The 20000-nt window shown below is 36.5% G+C and overlaps 1 protein-coding gene across 3 annotated transcripts in view; it reads right to left on the bottom strand.

Moving 5' to 3' along the window:
* LOC144978436 (uncharacterized) overlaps window positions 1-20000 on the bottom strand; it is a 63091-nt gene that overhangs the window by 14375 nt on the left and 28716 nt on the right. For 2 of the 3 annotated variants that reach the window (XM_078924497.1, XM_078924495.1), the window contains exons 3-5: window positions 11726-11845; window positions 9291-9442; window positions 1942-2082 (exon numbers count right to left, since the gene is read on the bottom strand). In XM_078924497.1, coding sequence (XP_078780623.1) covers window positions 1942-2082; window positions 9291-9442; window positions 11726-11845 — 413 coding nt within the window. The remainder of the gene's footprint in view (window positions 1-1941; window positions 2083-9290; window positions 9443-11725; window positions 11846-20000) is intronic. The other variant, XM_078924498.1, reaches the window with a different exon arrangement.

The following is a 20000-nucleotide window of genomic DNA, read 5'->3' as shown; positions in this document are numbered from 1 at the left end:
TCATTTGTTTGTGCAAAAAGTTTGAAATCGTTTTGGTTTTTTAAAAGACGACAAATAATGTAAGGAGCAAGAAATAATATTCTTTGACTACACACAAAAAATCAACAATGCCTACATGAGGATCAAGCCTGATAAAGAACCTGTGCTAAATTCCATCGTTAAGTAAGTAAGTATTGCATAAAATACATATAATATTTTTTAAAAGAACAAAAATTTAAGCTGTTGTATAGCGCAATATCCACTTATCGAGCTCAAAGCGCTTTACAAAGGGTCCCTGACCAACAGCAACACGTAACATTTAGAACAAGACACGACGCCTGTTAGACGATATTACAGGGGGTTTTGTTCGGTCAGAGACAACGCTGTTAACGACCAGGTCCTCATTTTACACCTGAGTACGATGAGATCCTGTGAGCGATAATCCTTTTCCAATGACTCAACTATGCGCCGAACGAGGCTCGAACTAGTGCCGCGCTGAAGACCGGTCTAGACCGCGGTCCGACGGTCTTTTAGCTGTGAACCGAAGATCGGTCCCAGAGGGGAAGATCGGCGGCGGTCCTCACTTCTTATCACCTTTCAACTAGTGCGGGGCGGTCCTTGCAAGGACCACGGTCCTACGGTCTCGCGCCATAGCCTACTACTTCCCCAGCGATTCGTTGCTTCGGTTGCCTATCTTCCACCAATCACCACCCATCCCACTTAATTAATCGCACCCACCCCCCTTTGCCATACACTAAACGACACAGACGACCATACAGGCAGACGACCACCAACCTCCACTCCGCAAACCGCCCTTTCGTGTGTGAGATGGGGGGAACAGGAGGCGCACGCCTTGGACGATTCCATTATACGGGGTAAATTTCAAAATTTACTACACCATAATGATCGCAATGACAATGATCTATGGTGAAGGCATGACCCCTCTTCTCTAATGGGTTATTGTTTGAAATGTATGTGACTACAAAAGATGTGTGTGTTTGTGTGTGTGTGTGTGTGTGTGTGTGTGTGTCGAACCTAGCAAGTAGCAAATCCGATTTTTTGTTTTCTTTTGTCCATCTCTTGTCACCACTCCTTTCTATCGCAGTGTTGTCATTTAAAATAATACAATAATATTAAAATTTCGTTTGGTGTTTTTACTAATCAAATAATATGAGTTTCATTAGTTTCTTCCTTCCAAAAAACCCAGTTATAACGTCTGAATTTTTAAAAAGTCCAATAGAATATTTGGCGACCCCGATAGCTCAGTTGATAGAGCACTCTCTTTATACGCAAAGGGCCAGAGATCGATCCCGGGTGCAGTCGATTTTTTTCTGAATCCCTGTCTACTCAGCAATGAATGGGTAGCTGAGTTTGTTAGATCTGGCGAAAAGTCACCATTGACCCCTCTTATCACCTCATCCACCCCTCTTATTATAACTTCACGTCTCTCTCTTACTCTTCAATGCTCGCTGCCCTCTAATGTGTGTGTGTGTGGGGGGGGGGGGGGGAGGGGGGGTAGGAGTTGCGTGTGTGTATCAACGCCACGAACAACTCGATCAACGCCTTGGGCGATGCCATTATCTCCGTTAATGGGGATAAATTTCAAATTTTATTAAATTATCGAAGTAACAATGAAGTACGGTGAGCAAATAAAGAAGGCATCACCCCTCTTCTCTAATTAGGTTACAATTTGAAATGAGTGTGACTACTCCGTGTGTTTTACTCCTGTAGGCCACGGTTTTCATCGTGTAGCGGTCTTTAACGGTTCAAGAATGAACGGACCGGTCTAGTAGGACCGGTCCTTGCGGTCTTCATTTCCCAAGGACCGTAGGACCGTGGTCCTTAAGCTTGCCAAGGACCGCCCCGCACTAGCTCGAACCCAGAAACATCCGATCCGAGCGAGCGTCATATACTAGACCACATAGCCGCACAAATCAAGACAAATGAACATCATCTCCATACCCTATAAATTCCCATCCGGGCAGACCCTGTTTTCCGAATAGCCAGTTTGTACGTGATTCCGTGGATGTCCTTTAACACCAGAAATATCTGTATTCCATGTAAGACAATCGTTCCTTTGGATATTTTATTCATCCCAAGTATCTGAAGATAAAAGTATATTAAGACAAGTTTGACAAATCATTTGATGGCAAATAAATCTCATTTTTAACCGTGATTTTTGAGTGAATGGTAAAAACATCGACAAGATATTGTTCACAACTAAACAATGACTTTGCATAATAAGATGGCGCAACAATTTGTCTCGAGCTGTGTTCATTTCTACAATACAGTAATGAATGCGTGTTTGTAATGCCTTCATGTCTTCCCAAAGTTCTATATTAATAAACTGAACCAATCACGATTTTCTGCAGAGACATAAAGAGTTATCTCCTTCATATTGTAGATTAAAATATTTTGATAGCTTTGAACTAAAAAAAAATTACGGTGATTTAACATTTAAAATTATATTTTTATTTTATCTAAATTTATTTCATTTGTCAATTTAATTAGCATTTTAAAAATTATTTACTAATATTTATATTTTCTGACATTCTCTTCATAAATTATATGTTTTATTATAAGAATTAGACAAAATAGAAGGTAGCATCTACGTGCTCTTATGTGAGAGCGTATACACAGCGTGTCTGCATCTTCTCACTCGTGAGAGAATGTAGAAACGGTCTTCACTTTTAATAGGGCATTGTGATCGGTCATTTGGCGTTGGGAATCGCTATCTGGCTGCCCTATTATCACATTCGTTTGCGCGCACCTACATATTTTATTACTGAACCAATTTCTAATCGCTTGTGTCTCAGAAGATTCGTCTCGATCTAGATATATCAATTTTTACAATACAAGTAAAATAGACGAGTGCCTGTGCGTAATAGCCTTTATTTCTCCGCAAATATTACAGGTTCTCCGACCTGTTAAAAAAAAAGCTAGCTCAAATATCTTTGTCCTCATTAACTTGTGTTCAATGTTGGTGTTTTGAGATGCAACCATGGTTCGCAGCAGAAACACGTATCCTTGTAAAGAATATTATAGGCATTAAATATATAATATATCGGTTACCTCCATGGTGAAACTCGATCCCCAGTTGAGGCAGGCTGACTTTTTGGGGTGGTTTTTTTTCAAGTACTTTTCTCTCTCCTTTTCCTGGCACAGTTTCAAAAAACTTTTCAATGTAAATGTTGCTGCTCGAAGCTCGAAGAAATAAATAATAATGTGAAATTGAATAACGCCACTACCACATCATCTCATTCATCTGTGGTGTTTCATTCATCCTGTTTTGTTGATAAAGGGGAAGCCCGAAACGTTCATTTGGTCTGTTTTTGTAATTAAATTGAAGCTTACATTCAATTTCACATTATTATTTAAAACTTTTCAGTGCTTTATCTCACACCAAACGCGCATACCGGATCGATCGAGGTTTAAGATAAGAACGGCCACGCCATCCACGGATGTCCCTCGAGGTGAAAGTGACAAATTGGCCACCAGGGGAAAGAACAAAAACAACCTGCTCAAACTACCCACAAGAGGTGTTACCATTGGTACTTGGAATATTCGCACATTCTATGCAGTCAGAAAAATGGTAAAGGTATCACATAACCTTGCTAAATACGTCTGGTATAAAATATGCCTTTGTGAAGTAAGGTGGAAAAGACATAGAGAGATTACCACAAAGGATAGACACAAAATTTGGTATTCAGAAGATGTAAACATCCATCAACAACGGAGTGGCTTTAATAGTCAGAAAGGAGAATATCAACAATGTTATAGAATGTACCTCTATCGTAAGCAAAATGTATGTCCATACGAATTTAACCACCATACAAGTGTAAGCCCCGATATCAGAACATAGTGATGAGGGGGAAAAATAGAAGTGTAGCACAGCATTTAAAAAAGCAATTGCTCAGATATATAAAAGACGAGAGTGGAATGCAAAAGATGGATTTGATGCTTACCCGGATTGGACCGAGACGATGACCGCTTTGGACTCGGGGTTACAAATGACAGAGGATTAATACTGCTAGAATTCGCAAAATCCCCATAAACTTACCATTGACAATACTTTATTCCCGATCCCTCACAAATCTTCTCGAAGTGCTACTTGGCACTCACACGACGGTCGCACACGCAACCAAAATGACTCCATCATCACCCCGTAAAGCTTCAAATCAACGCAAAGACCAGATCCTGTCCTATATAGGCAGCAACCATTACTTTTAATGCGGTGCCTTATGAAACAAAAGTTCCCGACAAGACGACCAGGGAAAATCTCGCGCTTTAGATTTGACGTAGAAAAGCCGAAAGATCCTAGCATTTCAGAATTATTCGAATCACAGGTGACAGAAAACATTGCATCAGTCAACCTCGAAGAAAACATTGATAACCTATCTAAAACAATCAATGATGATCAAGACTGCGGAAGAGATTGTGGATCTGAAAAAAGCAAAAGTAAGCCATGGGTAACAGAAATAGTACTAGAACAATGCGACAGAAAAAGATACATAAAAAAGAAATAGGAATTGAGATGGGAACTCTGGAAAATTCTATGAAAAAGCTAATTTCTAAAGTCAGAGAAGGCATATAAAGAATAAAGATAAGGTGGCGCATGGACATTGCATAGATATTGATTACGGAATGATACACGGTAACGTGAAGGCATAATAAGATGCCAACAAATAGAAATAAAGTAACATCCACGGTAATTCATGACAGGGTTGCTATACTCATTGCTAGGAAGGAATAGATGGACATAATATTGTAAAGGATTATTCAACATAGAATTAAATATTGACCTCATAATTGTCTCAAGATATAAACATCAGAAAGGAAGACCAGCCTCCTGTCATGCTCAATGCGGAACTGATCTTGTAAAGGGGTAACGCAATAATTTCAGCAAGAAATTAAGTGAGTAGGAAAGTGCCAGAAGACGATAGAGAATAACAATTTCCGGCGGCGATGGGGGCTCGAACCCGCGACCTTACTGGTACAACTCCACCTGGCCGGGGAGAAAGTGACTCTACTGTATTAGCTATCCACCAAGGAGTTCTCGTACAAGCAAGGTCGTGGGTTTGAACCCCCATCGCCGCCGCGAAATTTGTATTCTCTATTGTCTTCTGGCACTACTCACTTCATTTCTTGTTATTATCAACAGGAGTGCCTGTTCCACTCTTTTTTTTTTTCTGAATAGTTTCAGCACTAACACCACTCTGTTGAATAAAATAAAGGCATGGCCAAAAGAATGGACACAATCCCTTATCTTATCTCTCCACGGATATTTTCTCAATCATTTGGCATTTTGTGTAACATTACTCGACAAACTTAGAAAAACAAGAAAACCAAGTTGTTCCCCGTCATATATGAGGAAATAATCTGTTATACTCAGAAATGTTTGGGAAAGGGACAGCATGAGAGAGAGGGAGAGAGAGAGAGAGAGAGAGAGAGAGAGAGAGAGAGAGAGAGAGAGAGAGAGAGAGAGAGAGAGAGAGAGAGAGAGAGAGAAAGAGAGAGAGAGATAGAGAGAGAGATAGGGAGAGAGAGATAGAGAGAGAGAAAGAGAGAGAGAGAGAGAGAGAGAGAGAGAGAGAGAGAGAGAGAGAGAGAGGGGTGGAGGATTTCTTCCTAATAGTACATAAATAAAATATCTTATTTTATTCGAGGAAACATTATATGGAGCGGACAAATTTGACTTGAAGTCTAATGTATGTCTATGTGGTCTTGTGGTGTGACACTCGCTTTCGGATAGTAAGATCTAGGGTTCGACTACTGTTCTGAGCGACGCACAGCTGAGTCCGCGGAAAAGGCTCTTTACTCACCTTTTCTGCACCTGAGTACATGGCTGATAAAAGCGTCTTCTCCGTTGGAAAAAAATGTAATATCATCTAATAAACTCGACATAGATGTAAAGTGTTGCTGTTGGCAAGGGGTTTTGAGCGCTTTGAGCATGTTTAGTGGATATTGCACTATATAAATGCTCGTTTTTAAATGGAATAAACCTTTTCAAAGATTAGACTGGAGAGAGTATTTGATTTTCATTGGTTTAGAAAATTGACGGAAATAAACTGCTATGAAAACCGCAATTCATAAGATTTCAAAGTCTTGGGTTTAAGAAATGTCAGCTTTGAGAGTATTTGACAAGTGTAGGAGAATTGTAATCGATCGATATTTGAGGTAAATTTTTTTTCTGACGAAGTCATGGTCAGTGGTAGACAGCATAGATGATGTCGCCTCTGCAGATGACAGTGTCAAACTTCGGTTAACACACTTGTTGAGATGTGTGTGACGTTTGATAATGTGGAGCATGAGCGTTTTCGTGTGTTTTTGATGAGATTTGATAATGAAATGCAACATTTAATATTTAGATCAAACCAAAAATGTGTTTTGAATTCACGGGTACTTACTTTAATCAATTCAGAGTCTGTCAAAGGCAAAAAGTTATCCGTTTTTTTTCTTCATGGTGTCGAACTTACGTCCACCCCTCAAAAATCAGATTTCGAGATTGCAAGTTTACGCATGACAAAATATAAAAGCTCATCAACTTTTAAATCCAGCAGTAGACAAAAAACCGAAAGTAAATTTATAGGTAATGACATCATTGTTTTTATATCCGAAAATGAAAAACATGAGAGAACGCAGACTATCAAAAAGGGTCGAACTTACGCCATCTGTTTTACTTAGGGCACCCTACCAAATAAAGATGCATGCTGTCCACTTTATGAGCGCTCCAGCACAATCCAAAATCACAGGTCAAGTGTCATAATTTTATATCGTCGTGCCCCTGAGTACGTTTAGTGACAAATAACCAAAATATAAATTTGTGGACATTCTAATGGCTTTTTCTATCAATTGCTTATAAAGGATAACTAACACCAGCGGCGTGGCGTATTGACGACATATGGTGGTGCCATGATTAGAGGAGAGAAAAAATTCTAAAACAGTGAACACGATTAAGAGGAGAAAGCACATGTTTAAAACTCTCTTTTTTGGAAGGGGGTGTGTGTGTGTGTGGGGGGGGGGGGGGTCGATGGTTTCAACGAGTGGACCAAACACACAAAAACAAATAATTCATGAAAACAACAAGCCACAACACTGAGATACAAGTCCCGTGTGAAAAGGTCTTTGTAATTATTCTTTGTCCACCATTTAAAGGATTGGATTTAGTAGATAATGCAATCAATATGTGATAAATGTAAATCATAAGAGAAAAAAAACCTATGACAGAAATTACTTTACTTGTAAAGAAAATCTGCAAATCTTTTTATAATTTGTTTATTGAAATCTGGAATGGCATCTATTTCAGCTTTGTGAATTGACAGAATCATTAACGAATTTAACCGCTCCTGTTTCGTTGAATTTTGCAAGAAATTTTTCACTCTTTTAAGGGTGCTAAAACAACGTTCAGGAGGTCAAGAAATACGATGGAAGTGGTTAAGGTCACAATAGCCTATAGATGTCCAAGATTTGTCAGTGTTTGTTGTATCTGTAAAAAGTAGACAATAAAAACAAAAGAAACGGGGTTTTTTTCTAAACTAACTGTGAGCCATTCATGTCTGTCATACCATGTCACTGAAAAAGAGCGTTTTCGAGATTTCCACACCGGTGCTAATTCAAAATCAGTTGGTTGGTGAGGAACCAGTCTTTTTATTTCTAATTTATCATCTAGTGTCAATCTCCCAAACGGTGAAGTGTCATATTATTTTTAAGTTTTATGTTGTTTTTCTTTGCTGCTTACAAATAAACTTGACAATGATCAGTGTTTTTGACAGTTAATGTAATATTTTGGATGGCCGAAGTTACCCTAATTATGACGTAAATGGTGTAACATTGGCGCATCCCCCCAGTCCAACGGTGGAGCTCTCAGATCCTGGCACGTCGAGGGGTTTTCCGCTATTTGAAGATAGTATAATTCGACCCAGTTTCTCGCTCAATCAGCTGTAGCGATACTTATGGATAGAGCATTAACTGGAGCTTGGATTGCTTTGCACCACGGTGTTGATTCAGTCACTAATTCGCGCAGTGATGTCACCAACAGACGAGCGCAGTGCGTGATTCGGAATCTTGAATAGAGTGGAGACTAAAAAGGCAGTATGTTGTTGGCGAGTTGGCGAAAGACAGTGGAGTTAAAATTTCTCAACTTTATTTTTAATTAAATTAATTATGCTGTTAATGATTTTTAAAATATTGGTGTGGTGCCTGGCACCATTCGATCCAATGGCCCCACGCCACCGACTAACACAAAATGATTTTTTTAAAGTTTTAAATTACCTGTCAATGAGTACATTCTATTTTGGCAATTATTCACAAAATTGTGTATGTCCTGTAAAATTGTTCTATACGTCTGACGAAAATCCTTTTAAATAACAATAAGAAAGCCCAAATGGACCACATGACAGCAATTTTAGATAGGTCTAATGCATTTTCGGTGTAAATACACTCCAGCACGGTTTCCTTGAACTCCTTTGGACATGCACAAAAATAGTTCCAGGAAACCGTGCCTTATCATAACGACTTGAAGGGAAGGTAAGGGTGGGGGGGGGGGGGGGGGGGGGCAAGCATTGTGTCTCAGCGGTATGGTCTTTGCTTCGTACTCGAAGATATCTAGATACAATATCCACCGCGTTATGTAGCCTTCAGCAAGCCCCCTCTTACTAGCTCAGTTTGCGGCGCAGCGCTGCGGCTGACTCATGGGTTATTCCAGTTTTCCCTTGGAATAGACCCTAAGACAAATTTCCGCTTGAGGATGGATAAAGGCAACTTTATTATTTATTTACGTTATTGATATGACAATACTGAGGGAGATATCTTTATACACGACATGTTTCAAGGTGTTGATGTGTGTGTGTGTGTGTGTGTGTGTATGTGTGTGTGAGTGTGTGTGTGCGTGGGGGGGGGGGGAGGGTTGTTGTGTCACAACATTCATTTACAGTCGTAGTCAACCATTAACATGTCATGGCGCGTGGAATTGAAATTATAACAAATGGCGAGATGCTAAGAATAAACAAAGAGGTGTCGGTTATGAAAACCGGCGATGGAGGTTGTGAGTGGCTGTATAACCACACCTGCATCATCGGTGGTAAAAATCAACGGGCGCATTAAAAACCTCTTTCATTGATTTCATTTTCTTACGTTCGCTGAGTGAAATTAGTTCGAGAAAACCGTATTCGAGGTAAAAATTAGTTCGAGGAAGGAGTTAAATGATACGGAATAATTCGAGACATTCGACTGAGCTCTAAGAAACCGTGTGTTCGAGGAAACCGTATTCGAGGAAACCGTACTCGAGTGTATGTTTTTAGAGTGAAGCCTACCTGAACATCACAAAACGCCAAATTTCCTGTTCCTTTAGTCTGCACACGAGTAAGTCTGTAATTGCAGGGCCAGTGGATAGGAACAGCCTTAGAATCGTTGTGATTTGCCACGGCCATGAAGTGGTTTGAAACAACTTGAATTCGACTTTGGTCTGGGGTGAATCGAAATAGGTCGGATAAGTGAGAAAAAATTGCTTGAAAAAGTTTATCATCACATCACACAAAGCATCTCTCTCTCTCTCTCTCTCTCTCTCTCTCTCTCTCTCTCTCTCTCTCTCTATCTATCTCTCTCCCCCCCACACACACCCACACACACACACACCTACTCTCTCTCTCTCTTTATCTATCTATCTATCTATCTATCTATCTATCTATCTATCTATCTATCTATCTATCTATCTATCTATCTATCTATCTATCTATCTATCTTTCTATCTATCTATCTATCTATCTATCTATCTATCTATCTATCTATCTCTCATTTTCGCCTGCCGCAGCCATTTTCTACATAATCAATGGGTCGGATGCCAAAAATAAAAACAATCTTTCTAATCAACTGCATATTATGTGTAGCAGGTGAGAATAGTCTTACTGTGACAGAAATTGTCTCGTCTTTTATTTTTTTGGTACCATTACATTGATAATTACACTTTAATTACTTGCAATCCTTTGAACAGGACTACATTCTATTGCATTGCGCTCTCTGCTAAATCTAACAGATAAATATACTTAATTACTGTCGTTCTTTATTCAAAACCGATACGGGTACCTTCAATTATGAGGTAAATACTCCACCAAGCTGTCCGAAAGCCCAAATCCCAAACATAGATATGATAGACTCACGCAAAGTTGATGTAATCGTATTGATTCTTAAATTATGACATGTAAGTAAAATCTTGTTTTTAAAGTGCTATCCATGAGATCGTAGAAAGTTTGGAAAAGCGTGTATAAAACAGTGCCAAACAAAGCATGCACACCCACACACACGTACACACAGAGCGAGAGCGAGAGCGCGAGAGAGAGAGAGAGAGAGAGAGAGAGAGAGAGAGAGAGGGAGAGAGAGAGAGAGAGAGAGAGAGAGAGAGAGAGAGAGAGAGAGAGAGAGAGATTGTTATTTGTTGGGTTTGGTATGGAATTATTGCAATGTAGGACAGTGTTTTTATGAGATAGAGAGAGAGAGAGAGAGAGAGAGAGAGTGTGTGTGTGTGTGTGTGTGTGAGAGAGAGAGAGAGAGAGAGAGAGATTGTTTGTGTGATATGATGATAATAAAAAAAAACAATCCCCCCAAAATACAGTATGCCTTGATGTAGATAGAACTTCAGACCTCCATATTACCGGTCAGAGGTGCTACATTACTCCACAGAGGATACCAGCAGTACTTGCTCCCTAATCTATCTCAATGCGATTGATGTAAGTCAATTGTTTTTTTGTTTTTTTTTTTTTGTTTTTTTTTTTTTGGTTTTCCGTGCATATAACTGTCTTTTAAAATCACGAGAAATTAATTTTTTGGCTTAAGATTTTCCTTCTCGTTGACAGGGAAGTAGTCTTTCTACAATTGTAAATTGACGTTTGGTTCCGTGTTAGTTATTGGTATGGTACAAAAGAATAGAGAATTCACTGCATGTAGTTGTTTAATTATTTTTTTTAAACCGTTAAAAATTGGATACGTTGTGTCTATTCAAGGTAGACGGTCTGTAGAAAGTGGAACCTAGTGAGAAAAACTATTAATAATCGCGTAAGTATCCTCATTTCAGTGGTTAATAAGTGTCCTCGGATAAAATATTATTAAGAATGTTTAAAGTGTACTATTTTTTTGTGAATTTTGCTTAAAGATTTTTTAGAATTATGCACATGTTGACAAACTATCAAATGATAGTCAGAAGAAAGTCCCAAACCCCATGTCCCAAAACTACTTCCAGCGGCAGAGTGGACAAAGTCCCTAAAGTGACTCATAATATTTTAAGTTTTACAAATATGCCTGTCCTATTTATAATCCCCTAATTGATGATTGAATTCTAATATAGAATGTGACGTGGTTTAGAAGAGGGGCATAAATTTTAGGTTTCAGTAAGTTTTAAAAGTTATATGGTTTTTGTGGTTTTGTTTGTTTGCTTGCTTTTTTTTTTAGTACGGCAGCTTTATCCAGGGGCCGTGTATTTTCTTTATCAAAATGAATAGTTTACATTTATCTAGCTAGAACAATTAATAGAATTGCGCGTTTACCTATGACGACCATGACTGACTTTATAAATGCTTGAAAGTTTACGTTTTAAACTAGATATGTATTATATAAATGGTAATGATAATATTAATGACATCAATTATGTATCACCTTTTACATAACACTGAAATCTTCATCCCCAGCGTTACATCCGTCACATAAACACACTATGTTAATGGTAATGGTAATATTAATGACCACAATTATGTCTTACCGTGTTCATAACACTGAAACCTCCCATCCCCAGCGTTAAATCCGTCACATAAACACTGACTATTTTTGTCACAAGTAGCATTCTTGACACACCGGAACTGCCCACAGGTCAATCGGGGAGCTGAAAATGGTAATGGTAGTATGAAAAGGAAGTCAATCAGAATTTCCATCTAAAATGTCAACCAAAAAAAATTAATTAAAAAAACAATAAACCCAAGAAATATAACACCAAAAAAACTTGAGCTTTTATATAGCGCGATATCCACTTAACGTGCTCAAAGTGTCCCCGACCAACTGCAACACCATTAAAATGATGATAAAATTGTTGATAACATAAGCTATATTTATAATTGCAATGCCCTTAACTTTTACATGCATATAACTTTGCTTTTTATGTCTTTAATTCAAACGTAATAGAATCAAAATAATAATAATAATAATAATAATAATAATAATAATAATAATAATAATAATAATAATAATGATGATGATGATGATGATGATGATGATGATGATGATGATGATGATGATATGATGATGATGATGATGATAATAATAATAATAATAATAATAATAATAATAATAATAATAATAATAATAATAGTAATAATGATAATAATAATAATAATGATGATGATAATAATAATAATAATGATAATAATAATAATAATAATAATAATAATAATAATAATAATGATAATAATAATGGTAGTTATAATGATAATAATAATAGTATAATAATAATAATAATAATAATAATAATAATAATAATAATGATAATAATAATAATAATAATAATAATAATAATAATAATAATAATAATAATAATGATGATGATGATGGTGATGATGATGGTGATGATGGTGGTGATGATGATGATGATGATGATGATGATGATGATGATGATGATGATGACGACGATGATGATGATGATGATGATGATGATGATGATGATGAGTATGATGATGGTGATGATGATGATGATGATGATGATGATGATGATGATGATGATGATGATGATGATGATGATGATGATGATGATGATGATGATCAAGTTGCCCCTGAGTACTTTATGCAACTATGTTATCACCACAAATAATGCACTACATATATAATATGGTCTATTTATATTCATAAACGTCTAAATAATGTCACAATCCATTTTTCGAATAGATTGTTTGCCTATTTCATTATATCTACCTCACGTGAGCTTGACGTCTTGTTTGTAAATATAGATTTCTATACTGTAACATAAATATGATTTTGTTTATAATATATCATTATTTATTGTTGGTATTGAAATAAACTTTCTATCTGGCCATCAATGGGTGTCTTTCTGAGTTCAGAACGGTCACGACAACGATGATCCTAGCTGCTAATGAAATAATTGTCTCACTACTTGCGCACCTATCGACATTGAATAGTATCGACAATACTATCGATAAAGCAAATTCATTATCGATCGATATTCGAGAAGAAAGCCATAACCAAAATATGGGACCGAACAGTATATATATTTTAACCTATACACCATTGATATTTTGATTGAGTTACCTCCCTTAGCATATATAATGTAAACACTTCAATTGTGCATGGCATAGTGGGAATTCCGTTTGCTTTTTGTCAAACCTTTTTGTTTTCCACTTTGCTAAATTTTAAAATTTGCTTTGTTATTTAAATTCTATTTTGTTCTTTTTTTCCCTGCTTATTAGCTATGGTGATTAAATAGTATTATCAAAATATTAATTCAAAAATAGTTGTTGTTTTTAAAAAAATTACAGTAAGTATACGTATTGAAAGAAAATTTCGAATGCTCAATTCATTGGTCCGAACAGCTACAATATAAGACTTTTTTTCAACATTTGATATGTTATGCTGCTGGTGGTAAACACTGTGTGAGCATCATTTCATTATTTATTGACGAATTAAAAAAAATTATATCTCATGGTTTTGACTTCCCGTAGTGGGCAGGGAGGTAACTTGTGTCTTCTTACCCCCTATATATATATATATATATATATATATATATATATATATATATATATATATATATATATATATATATATATATATATATATATATATATATCTGTTTTCCAACTTGCTCCTGTGTCTAGGTCTTGGAATGAGATTACTTGGATTAGCCCTGGCTCTGACCGGAGTCCTTGGCTGTGAGTAAAAAAATATATATTTCTAGTTTTGGGAGATGATTTATTTGCTTGTAAATTATATCTTTGGTATGAACTGTACTATTTTTTGTTTTTAAAATGTAATGATATGCATGTATTTGAATTCATTCCTCTTAGTGGGATCGCGTGCTTGTGTTTGGATGAAACTTTGAGGTAATCTCAAACTAAGTATACTGGTAGTAGAAAACGGTCTTGGTCGCCTGAAGCTGGTGATCGTGGAAATACTAACGAAAGAGTGAAAATGGAGAGGCTTCGTATGGGAACAAAACAGACAATGGACGTTTCGGGTATTGTTGTGCTGACGAAGGGTTTGTAGCCGAAACGTCCATTGTCTGTTTTGTTCCCATACGAAGCCTCTCCATTTATACTGGTCGTGTGCTTTTGCAATCTTCATCTGTTCCTAGTTTGAAATATTCCTTATTGTTTTACTTTTCAAAGTTAGTTTTTGGTTGTAAATCTATAGTTTTTTAAATTTTTTATTTCTAGTTTCTTCCTTTCTCTGGCACCGAGATGACATATATGTGTTGCAAGCGCTGTAAAACCATTAAAGATAGACACAACGAACAATCTTAAGGTAACAGCAGGCTTTGAAAGATAATTGAAAAGAAACAATTTAATGAGCAAATGTATGATATGAAATTCATAGGGAATAGAAATAAACCCGGCAAAACGTGCAAAAGCTGCGGAAGATTCATAGGAAAAGATACTGAAATCTTGGAAACTGGATAATGAAGGGCGTCAAGTTGTACTGGCTCATTGTAAGTGACATCATGTCGACAATACGCTTCAACAGCCGTGACGTCACTTCCCTCGTAATGACGCAGGATAACTTAGTAACTGGCTCTAAACTATCGGAACAATGGCGGACGCCCTTATGAAATATTTCTCAGACGAGCATAAAATCGAATCCAGAAGAAAAAAAAAAACATTAGAAATCTGACCATGTTTTGACTTTTTACACATTCTGATCACAAGACATATGAAAAGTTCTAGCCAGCATGAAGAATAAAAAAGTACAAATTCTCTTTGTTTAGAACCAAGCTGCTCGCCGTTGTTGGGCGACGTGACATCAGACTATTGAATCCAATTAACAATAACATTTGACATCAAAGACCAACTGTCCTTTTCTTGATACATTCGCTCCATTGTTTCGCAAAAAATAAAAACACAAAAAAAAAATAGAAATAAGATGTCATTTTCAATTACAGGAAGTCAGTTCAAGATAATAAAAAAACTGCACTGATGTCTAGTCTTTATAATTCTCAGCATTGACATGTTTAGATAAAGTGGCAACAATTACCGAGTGGCTTTCTAAGACATAGAGTCAGTAAGTATGTAGTACTAGTATCGATTAGCGCCCATTGCTGGCAAAACTTAACAATTAATTACTAGCATTTCGAAGTAAAGAAGTAAAACGAGATTAGAGGCAATAAGCAGGGTTGCCTATTTTTTACCTGACAAAAAGACGCAGCAATTAATCATAATAATTTTGGAAACCTCCTCCTCTCCGCATTGTAGTTTTCAAGACGGGCGAAGGTATGCTCCATAGGACGAATGCTACTTTTCAAATAGTCCTATATTATTATGAAGTCGGTTGGGCAAGAGGACAACCAATAAAACCGTGAACAATCATATGGCGCAATATTTAATTTGCTCAAAGCGCTTTACAAATGGTCCCTGACCAACGGCAACACTTAACATATGTAGAACAAGACATTTCGCCTGTTAGGCGATATGTTACAATTTTTTTCCGACAGAGACAACGTCCCATAATCATAAGAATGTGCCCACACATCATGCTACTAAAACAGTTATGTCACCTTATAATTCAATACGGAAGATTGGCTACACACTTCCAATGAGTTTTGAATCTGAGGAGAGGAAGGTATAACACCATGACTTCTGTTTCTAACTTCAGTTTGAATACAAATAAGACTAATTTAATGCAAAAAACAACAACATAGAATACAAAAATTACAACCACACGTTATTCTTTTATTTGAAGCTAGACAAATTATCATTTTCCTACATGACAACGCACATGGTCATCGTTTGAATGAAGTACGATCGTTTTTAAATGAGAATATCCCATTCATTGATCCTTAGCTAGCTACTTCACCCAATCTGAACTCAATCAAACATCTATGGGACCATCTGGAAAGAGAACTGAGAGCTAGTCTGCACACCGACGTGTACATATATTCAGGTCTGGCATCCGAACGCATTATGGGCCTAGTTTAACATTGCTGTAATGGGCAATATTTTGCGTCATTTTTTTAAAGATTACCATTACAACAACGAGCCCATAATGAATTGGGTTATCAGACCTACAAATAAGAGCACGTCGATACATACCAATAGCAGTTACCGATTGGGACGCGATTTAAGTCAAGCATATTGAAAGCCTGACATCTTCCTTGAGACGCGTATTCTCAGTATAAAAGATGCAATTAGAAGACGTTCGCAATATTAAAACAAATTCTCCTTCAAGTTTGTGTTTGTTTTCGCTTTAGCTATCTATCTTTGATTTCTAAATTTCCTTTTGTAAGGAGCTTCTCTGTCCATTAAAAGAGCCTAATGATCTAAATAATAAATGAAAATGAAATGAAAAATGAAATGCAGAAATGAAAAACATTTCAATATGGTAATACACGTGTAACTATCCGCCAAAGCACAGTTCCAAGAAAGTGTATACACTGTAAACTTATGTTTGCCAATAAACCATATTAACTAGACTATAAACGTTTTAAAATACAGATAATTATGCATCTTGGTAAGTTTCATCTTGTGAGTATATGTTGTGAGTATTTTACATACATGCATAGCCGCCATTATAAACCGGAAACTAAGAAGCCTTGTAACCTTCATTACAAATTTATACATATCCAAGACGCTTACTCACTCTGTCCACTCTCTCTCACCTGTCAATACCTTTATAGAAGGAAACAAGTTTGTTATTGATTTTAGGCTGCCAGTTGGAGTAATTAATTCTGAATAAGATATATCGATCAGACTATAGACATTTAAGGCTACACATAATTTTGTTTGTTGATATGTTTCATATGATGGGCAGGTGTTGTAGGTATTTTACCTACACGCATAGTATCAATACGGACCTGTTCATTTTCCGAGTCGACCTTTTGTGCTTAACTATTCGTGACACTCTCAGACCAAAATGATTTAACGAAAACGGTGTTCCCTGATTTTGAGTGCACGATTTAACGACGTAACCTAGATACATGATAGGACAATATTTGCACATCCAAAAGATTACGTCAACTGCATCGATGCACATTTACTTCAGCTTTTAACTGGTACTGCTAAACAGACAGTATAAATCCGTTGTTACTCCCTGGAGCCAACCAATTTCGTTAACTATCCAGTCGAATACCTTCATTCCTTGAACCCTCCTGGATTGCCACCATTTTGATTGGCGCCCCAATAATGCTTTTTGGCAACCTGAGTCAACCAATCCTCTTTAACAGGATGCGAATAGATTAAGTGTGCGCTTGGCTAAGAAGCTCACAACATTGCCATCCGGAAGTATAACGGATCAACACACACAACTCTGTGTGATAATAAAATTTTATAGTGTTGTTAGTACAGTTTAATGAAAATTACTCATAAACGCGGATGGCAAAAAAAAAAAAAAAAAAAAAAAAAAAAAAAAAAAATTAAAAAAACAATAACAAAGACCTGAGTGACGTCAACTTCATTCAATCTATAGTTGTGAAAAGAATATCCCCGTATCTGTTTTAGGCGTCAATCATCACTAGAAATACTGCTGATAGTGATATCTTCTTACGCCATACCCGACTTATTCCCCGATGTCCTTTCAGTATGTAATTCCACGTGAAGACCTGCATTGCAATAGCTATCAACAAACCCTGTGTGGTTATGTGGTCTTGTGGTATGACACTCACTTTCGGATCGGAAGGCCCTGGATTGGAGCCTCGCTCGGCGCATAGTTGGGTCCTTCGAAAAGGATCTTTATTCACATTCTCTTACCGTACTCAGGTGTAAAATGAGTACCTGGCCGTTAACAGCGTTGTCTCGGTCCAAAAAAAAATGTAATATCGTCTAACAGGCGTCATGTCCCGTCCTATATATTAAGTGTTGCTGTTTGCCAGGGACCCATTGTAAAGCTCTTTGAGCACGTTTAGTGGATATTACGCTATATAAAAGCTGCAAAAATCCCATGGACAAAAATCAAAGTTGTCGGACAATACATGCCTACTCCTTGTTTCAGCCATGGTCAGCTTCATGCGAATGTTCATTATGTTCTATTTTAATACTTTTATTTCATGTTCTCTGATTATTAACAAGCACACATTTTTCAGTCTATTTGTTTCTGTAATGCTTATTGATTTCTTGAGCCATCGTCATGGTTATGCGCTATAGAAATGCTATTTATTAGGATGTATGTTTCTTCAAGGCTTTATACAGATTCAATAAGTGGATACATGACATCGAAGAAGTAGAGGCTTTGCTAGTCCAATATAAATGAGAGATGTCACCAAAACACGAGACACGAATAAGGTGTCACTCCTTAGTAAACGCCCGAATAGTATAAAGGCGGTTCCAAAACAAAAACAACAAAAAACAACAACAAAAAAAAAAACAAAGAGGGTGATGTGGAGTTTTCAAAAAATGTTACTTTTTGAAATATATTGTATCTTGCAATTCTATAACTTTTGAAGGCAGCACTATTAAAGTTGGGTTTTTCCCCCAAACAAGTGAGAATGAATTTGGAAAAAGAATCATTTTTATTCCAGTATGAAGAAGAGAAAAACCAAAGAAAAATAAATTTATCAAAATTTCAATAATCTTGGAAGCGACCCTGAATATTTCATAACAAGTGTTTTTGATACGGGAAAAGAATACACTTCTACTGAAGACGTCGGAAAATTTCCCTTAGCATGAACCCGGATGAAAAGAAAGTGTTTCGTCCATGATCTATCAACTCCTGGCGTTGTTTATTATTTTCAGAAAATTGACGTAAATTGAGTATCTATCTTTGTTATAAAACTTACGAATAATTTTTTAAACATATTATAAATGCCCATAAAATATCTGTAAAAATCGATCTACATATAAATGTAACGGCACATATTTAATATATGATATTTATAACTTATTATTACATTATGATTTTTTAGAAGGAAATACTTTTTGTGTCTTTGTGGGGTTTATTTTTTGTTGTTGTTGTTTTTTGGATGATTTTTCCGTCAATATCAATAAAATTTTAAAGACCCAAATCTGGAGGCGACGCTGGATATAATTTGTGTACCCAATACTTTAAAATTTGCCATCAAGAACATAGAACAGTAAAGTTGATGCCCCAAACGTAAACAATAACAAGTTGCTAGTGATTTCCGTTAGGGACCGGAATAATTTACGCACAATATAGGTCTCCCAATTTTGTAGTTTGAGTTGTAGGAAATACACTTTCAGTATTGAAAATATGTTTACATAAAATCTAACAGTTGCAGAAATAATAATATAAGACTAAATTATTATGAAAATCAGGCTCCGAATAATTCTCGTTTTGTTCATACCAGCGCAATAATTTGCTCTGGTCTAAAAATAGATAGACGTAACTTTTGATAAATTTTACCTTTTGTTCCATAAAATATACATATCTAGACATATTTGATGCATGATCGAGTATTTATGAATATGTGTTTCTTTTGCCACCTAACAGCCAAATTTTAAAGGTTATTTTCTTTCTATTATTTACATTGGAACGTGAGCTGTCAAGACAGGAACATGTGGTTTGCCATGTGCTTCTCGACCTTTGTTTACGTTTGGGGCATCAACTCTACTGTTCTATAGGGAAAGGTGATGTATTGATTCCAGACAGAGACCCAGACAGAGATGAACATCTACTCAAATTTAATGAACCGCCGATTAGACCAACAATTCCCAAATAGGAAAGAGACTATGCACTGTAACAAATGAAAATGACAAAACCCGCCCATTGCACTATTTAATATCAAGGCGCAAACACTTCTATTAAAAGGCATGAGTCATATAACTAAACTTCCTCTGTGTATATCTGGTAACCGAATAATGAAGACAATTAAT

Source organism: Berghia stephanieae, chromosome 8 (assembly GCF_034508935.2).
Source record: "Berghia stephanieae isolate SIO BIC M18660-M18661 chromosome 8, UCSD_Bste_1.3, whole genome shotgun sequence".
In the NCBI taxonomy this organism is placed as follows: Eukaryota; Metazoa; Mollusca; class Gastropoda; order Nudibranchia; family Aeolidiidae; genus Berghia; species Berghia stephanieae.
Note: the sequence above shows the minus strand (reverse complement) of the source record. Positions and strands in the feature narration are given on the sequence as shown.